This window comes from Vicia villosa, unplaced genomic scaffold (assembly GCF_029867415.1).
Source record: "Vicia villosa cultivar HV-30 ecotype Madison, WI unplaced genomic scaffold, Vvil1.0 ctg.001829F_1_1, whole genome shotgun sequence".
Taxonomy (NCBI): Eukaryota; Viridiplantae; Streptophyta; class Magnoliopsida; order Fabales; family Fabaceae; genus Vicia; species Vicia villosa.
In genome coordinates this window covers 12,387-18,965 of record NW_026705740.1, presented here as the reverse complement: position 1 = coordinate 18,965, position 6,579 = coordinate 12,387, and the positions used below count along the sequence as shown (strand labels likewise).

The window sequence follows — 6,579 nt, the reverse complement described above, 5'->3', positions numbered from 1 at the left end:
CTACCCAACAAATTTACATTGCGGTAAGTGGAAAGACTATTCGTATCCAGTAAAAGACTATTCATATTCATAGTTGTTGCATCGTGCAGAGTCGTTTTAATTTTCTTTCTTATTCATAAATATGATTTCACACGAGTATGAGTATGACACACAATGTTCTCCCTCTCCCACGTGTAGCTTTTATTTAATTGATATAAACCAACTAAGTCAATAAATACAACACATATACTTAATTTATATTTCATAGTTAATTAAATGCAAAATGAATTACTAATAAAAGTATCGACTATTACTTTCCATCTAGGCTGCAGGGCTGATTTTGACAGGAGTTGAAAATAAAAACCATATTGTTTTCTCATCACATCACATGCTACCTCATCAACTATTCAAACATGTTGGTCTATAACAAGCTCAAACATGTTCACATTTATTCTTCACCTGCTTAATATATACCTTACCTGCTTTACAAATTTGGTCAAATTAAAATAGGACCAACTCAAGGACCAAACAATTTAATCAAGACCACAAAATATTTAATTTAATTATAAATATATAAAATGACATCTTAACTGCATAGTTGATTTTTTATTTTATTTTAAATTTCATATTTTTTGTATTGAGTTCAACTCTTAATTATCACAAAAATTATTATTGTGCAAACATATTTTAACTCCAAAACTCTTCGTCTATGTTTGGGAGTTTGGAGGGGAGGGGAAGACTTCAAAAAATGAAATTTTAAAAAAATATAGAAAAATATTTGACATTTTTTGAAAAAATGATTTTGTTTAGAATGATAAAAGAGTCATTATCATTACTAAATTTTTAATTTTCAGAATAGTATAACAACCTAAAAGATATTTGAAAAATTTATGTAAACCCTTCAAAACCCTCCAAAACCCTCCTTCAATACAATTTTTGAGTTCCCCCATTTTATGGGATTTTTGGTGTTATGAATAAACTCAAGCCCTCCAAAACCCTCTACCCAAAATCTTTTTATCCTTTTCACCCAATTCTTCTTATTTTTCAAAGCTCTCCCATCTATTCCCCTCCAAACTCCCAAACATAACTTTCATGTTTGTAATAAAGATGTTTATATATTAAACTTAGGAATAAAACTAATATGATAATATTTATTGTTTAATTAATAAAAAAAATTCATATTTTGATGGCAGTGTTTGTTGTAATTTTTTCTGCCGGAGTGAGAACTTGGTTGGCGTGAACCTCCATGACTCAACTCAATTAAAATGTATATATTAAGAGAGCAGTGTTTCTTGACCAATGGAAAAAAACTATTACTTTCTCCCCACATTATTTATATAGCTTTAGGCGCATTTTTAGGGCTTCATGGAGTGCATGTTGTTTTAAATATTTTTAGAATGTAGGTTAAGTTAAATAAAAATAAGGAGACTAAGTTAAAAATAAATAAATAAATAAAATGAAAAAATTGAATACTATAGTTATTATTTCTTAGGTAGATAATAAAGATATGAAACAATGCTTTCTATAACTAAAAAATGAAACAATGAAGAACAAAAGGAATGTTCTATTCCAAAACCTAGTGAGCAAAAGCAATATGAACATCCACAAATTCATTTTGCTTCACACACTTTCTTTTAAAAAAATGAAAAATTAATTGCTAGAAAAATACAACTAAATCAAAATATAGACCCAAAGAGTTTCTAGTTTCCTGAAAGAAAAAAAAAAACTACTGATTGTAGGCAGCACTGTTGAGGATATTTGGATTGTTGTTGTTGCTGTTGTTGTTGGGAGAACCAGCGCCAATTATGGTGGAGATAGCGGCGGCGATAGCTGCGGTGAAGTTTGGATCGGCGGTGATGGCAGCACTGAGTGATGAAGCTTGTTGAGATGAGTGCAATTGGGAAGAGCCTCCAACATCTTGAGACAGTTGAAGGCCAGAGAATTTGGATTGGTTATAAAGTGCTTGTGCAATGACTTGTGGTAATTGTCCTGATCCAAAGTTTTGAGGCTGTCCAAGGTGAAATTGGGAATGAGAATTTTGGTTATTATTGTTATCTGTGTTGTCATGTGTGAGGTCTAGTGTGACAGTAGGAAATGGTGCTGTTGCTGAGAGTGTGGCCATGCTGGATGAGCAGTTTGGAAGAATTCTGGATAGTAAATTTGGGTTCACCACCCCATCAGCACTTGACATTGATCCAGATAGTAACACGGTGGCAGCGGCTGCGGTGGTTGACGCCATCGGCATAGCAGCAGGTGGCAGTGGATGACTATGTGTCCCTTCATATGTTGTTATCAGTATTGTTTTGTCCTCAGCACAACGCTGAACCTATAAATTTGATAACATCATGTAAATTTAAGTCAATCTTATACATATTGATTGATTCATCAGACTAGTAAGTAAGACTCACTTGCTTGCGAACGGGGCAACCGACTGCCATTGTGCATCGATAATATGCTCGAGGACAAGGGTTTCCCTTTGCCATTTTCTGTCCATACTTTCGCCATTGGCACCCATCATTGATCTGCAAATTGTGACCAATTATTCATTAATTCACCTAGATATACATAGTCATCACCAATAATATAATTTATTGATGTGCAATACACTATGTAGCAGCAATATCTCTGAACAAAAACGTGTCTGATGTCTGACATATTGATAAAATTATTACTGGTATCAACATGTCAGTAGCATGTGTTGATGCTTCTAAGACAATACACATACCATGTGGGCTTCTGATCGGGCACGGACGGAGACGCGTGCTTTTCTCATAGTAGCTTCAGCAGCAGCTTGATCCGTGGCATTGGAAGGGTTTAATCTTGGAAGTTTATTTGGCTCCCAAACTTGTACCAGTTGATCTGTTGATTCTGGATCAGGCTCTTTCTGATCAGTTTTATTGTTGTTCCGAGGCGACCTTGATCGCTTTCTTTCATCCAAATTAGGACAATGTAATACTTTTGGATCAACTACTTCTGATGTTGAACCACTCACAAACTTCCTAGACACAGAATCTCCCCCCTCAGCTTTTCCATTCACAGTCTTGAACAATAGTATCAAAATCCATTAATCTATTAATCCATTAATCAATTAACAGTTAATCACTTCACTACAATGAATTACTAATGAATTACCTCATTTTCAGATGCTTCATTTCGTTGATTCTGTTGCATTAACGACACATAACGCATTTGCAAATCGCTTAGCTTCTCCTTCAACCGTTGATTCTCTACATTCTTAAGTCTAAGCTCTTCTTGCAACTGAAACTGAAGATTCTTGACATGTTTATCTCCACCATTTATTGCAGTTTCATCCTCCAACTCACTTCCAATATTAGTAATAAGCAGTTGCAAACCGGTCTACAATATTTCCATCAAATTAAAAAAAAAAAATTTAATTATCATAAATTTTTACAAATTAATAATTTTAATTACTCTAACGTCAAACCAACTATATATAGGATTTTTTTTATTATTATACAAAAATAGCATATAAAGAGTGTAACAATAAAAATTGGCTTACGTTGACATGGTCAGCATCTAGATTGCAATGAGGATCATAAATCTGATTATTCTTGACGGAAACATGATCATCTGGCGACGATGATTTCTCCTTTCTATCCGAGAAAAAGTCGACTTCGTCGACAATAACACGAGGACGGTGATGATCATCATCATGTTCGTGATCTTGATCATTATCATCGTGATCATCAGACCAAGTGCTAATTAGACTCATTGGAAATTTCATCATGTTCAATTCTCTAGAATTCATTATTGAGAAGATGTCATAATTGTAGTAGTAGAAAGATAAGAGGAATGAAGATGAATGAGGAAAGAATGAGAAATAAAGATATATAGAAAAAGATATATAGAAAGAAAAATGGAGAGGTGGAAAAGAAAGAAGAAGAGAGTGACGAAGTCAAAGAGAGAGAAAAAAGAAAGGGAAGTGTATGGGTTAATATCAAGTCTCTGAAGTCTTCTACCCGCTGCAATTGGTTCGCCTATAAAAAGGGTTTACATGGGGCAATATAAACCAAATGCATTTTTTCTTTTTCTTTTTTTCTTTTATAATTATATAATTATTTTTATTTAATTTAATTTTGTGTTTACTTGGACACCCACAAGTTTCAACGATTCACTTATTTAGGACTCAGATCTCAACTTTCCACCTTATGTACCTAATATTGTTATTCAATTCAATTTGACTCTTTTTTTGTGTGTACAATATTCATTTTGACTATATCCTTCTTTGGACTCTTTTTTTTTTTGGGTAATTAATAAATACATGTCTTCTTTCACATGGAGTCTTATTTTAAGTTCAAACTTTGACCTTTTATTTAGCTTGATACATGTCATCTTATCAGAGCACGATCTTGTGTTTGTGTTTATCTTGACAAAATTATCTAATTAATTAGCATAATAATCATGATATTTTTGATGACTTGTAAATTTGTGCCAAGTGTTTAGTAGTGATTCAGTGAAAATATTAAATCAAACATTGTTTGAATTATCTTAAAGGAGTATTTTATATTTGAATTTCCAAATTATTTAATTAATTAAAAAAACATTATTTTCAAAGGTTTGATTCCCTACTCTTATATGTTATTACATTTAAAATAAGGGAGAAATTGTTATCTTCATACAATTTTTGCTGTAATGTTTGTTTTCATTTTTCTATTAATTCTTTTAAATGTTTTAATTATTCTTTTGAAAAATATTATGGAAAAATACAATATTTGGCAATCCAAAAAAAATAAAATCCATAATATTTAGCTTTTTTATCTTATTTTTGATATCTTGATACCTGACTAAGAAGAGTTCTTTAAAACAAAACTTTACCATCGAACATGGAACATGAAAAAAATACATATTTGTTAAATGTTGACTATTGGATTGTGACTTGGAATTTTATTGCCCTAGCTACCATCTTAACCTTAAAATAAAATAACATAGAGGAAGTTCCTTTAAGGGTTTTTTTTTTATACTTATGATTTTTCAAATTTATTACTAAGATTGTCAAACTTAAATCTTTTATGCCACCTAATTTTGCATTAGTTGATTTGGGACTTATGGCATTTGATAATTGTTCACACTAATGATTTTAACTAGTTGGAGCAAGTTTTGCGAGTTTCCTCACATTCTCCACAAACTAACTCATCTACTATTGATTTCGATATATTTTGAGTTTTTAACATTATTTGAATTATCTTATAGGAGTAATTTATCCATTGATATCGCAAATTTATATATTGTATTGTTTGTGTTGAGATATGATATCATTTGGTTGAGATGTGATAGAATTTTTATATAATTAGTAGGATTGACGAGTCTTCATTAAGATTGAGTGTATATTGTATTAATTGTGATTAGTAAAAGAGTTAATAAAAATATTAATTCAAATTTTGTTTGAATTATCTTAGAGTTGTTTATTTACTGATATTGAATTTAAGTATTATACATTGTCGACTTAAACTTATTTTTTATGCTTTGTGTTGTCAAACAATTTAATGAATTTAAAAATACATTATCTATCAAAGTTTTAATCTCCTACTATTATATGATATTACATTTAAATTTATACTTTCCTCGAAATAGAGAGAAAGAAAAAGAGATTGCAATAAAATGAAAGGAGAAATTGTTATCTTCATACAACTTTTGTGATAATGTTAGTTTTCAACTTCAATTAATTCCTTAGATGATCTTTAATGACTATGTTGAAAAGTATTACAGAAAAAGGTAATATATTATTTCTATACCTTAATACATGACTAGAAAGAGTTCTTTAAAACAAAACATCCCCATCAAACATTGAACATATCCCATTTTAAAAGAAAAACATGTTGGTTCAACATAGACTATTTGTATGTGATTTGAATTTTTATTGCACTAGTTACCTTCTAAAACTTAAAATCAAATATCATAAAAAGAAGATTCCTTTAAGGGGGCTTTTTTTTATGCTTATAATTTTTCAAAGTTCTAATTAAGATTGTCAAACTCGGATATTTATGTCAATTTTTTTTTTTTTTGCAGTAGTTGATTGTGTTCGAATTTATGTTATTTGATCATTGTTCATATTTATCCAGCACGAAAAGTACGAACGTATTAACGTTCAAAATAATTACAGAGTCGTCATCAAAATTTTATTTTTAAAATGAAACATCGATAAAACTCATTTAAGAAAGAAATAGTCATCGCAACTAAATCGGGTTCGAGAGTCGACTATGCGAGGGGAAGGTATTAACACCCCCTCACATTCGTTGTATTCAATGGAAACCTTCTAATAGGATTGGCTTATGTGTTCTAAGAAATGTTTGCAATTGTTTTTTTTTCATTTATTATTTAAAAAAAGGATAATAGAGGAAAATGTTAGTTTTATTATTGTGTTCGACAAGATTTCAAAGTCACGTGCCTATGTATTCCTAGGTGTAATGGTGAAATAAGAGTCTCGTAGTTTGTGATAAAAATATTTTTTTGTTGGTTTAATTTAGAGAATAATGTTAGATCACATACGAGCGGTTAAACATCTGCATGTATGCTCGCACGATAGAGGCTGATGCATCTGTTTGTAGGAGGAACCAAAATTTAAAATTTAAAATTTTAGAG

The 6,579-nt window shown here is 30.7% G+C and overlaps 1 protein-coding gene across 1 annotated transcript; it reads right to left on the bottom strand.

The window, feature by feature from the left end:
* Positions 1 to 1,402: 1,402 nt before the first annotated feature.
* On the bottom strand, positions 1,403 to 3,955 carry LOC131636765 (probable WRKY transcription factor 31). The gene is made up of 5 exons (XM_058907360.1): positions 3,500 to 3,955; positions 3,112 to 3,336; positions 2,705 to 3,019; positions 2,388 to 2,501; positions 1,403 to 2,305 (listed from the first exon to the last, which is right to left on the bottom strand). The coding sequence occupies exons 1-5, from the start codon at positions 3,746 to 3,748 to the stop codon at positions 1,706 to 1,708; spliced, it is 1,503 nt and encodes a 500-aa protein (XP_058763343.1). The 5' UTR covers positions 3,749 to 3,955; the 3' UTR covers positions 1,403 to 1,705.
* Positions 3,956 to 6,579: the final 2,624 nt, after the last annotated feature.

What these genes read in the sequence shown, in the direction of transcription:
- LOC131636765 (XM_058907360.1), bottom strand. Translation starts at nt 3,748, where the DNA reads ATGAATTCTAGAGAATTGAACATGATGAAATTTCCAATGAGTCTAATT. An exon ending in ATGAAGCATCTGAAAATGAG is followed by an intron (nt 3,020 to 3,111) that starts GTAATTCATTAG and finishes CTATTGTTCAAG; the next exon opens with ACTGTGAATGGAAAAGCTGA. An exon ending in CCCGATCAGAAGCCCACATG is followed by an intron (nt 2,502 to 2,704) that starts GTATGTGTATTG and finishes CACAATTTGCAG; the next exon opens with ATCAATGATGGGTGCCAATG.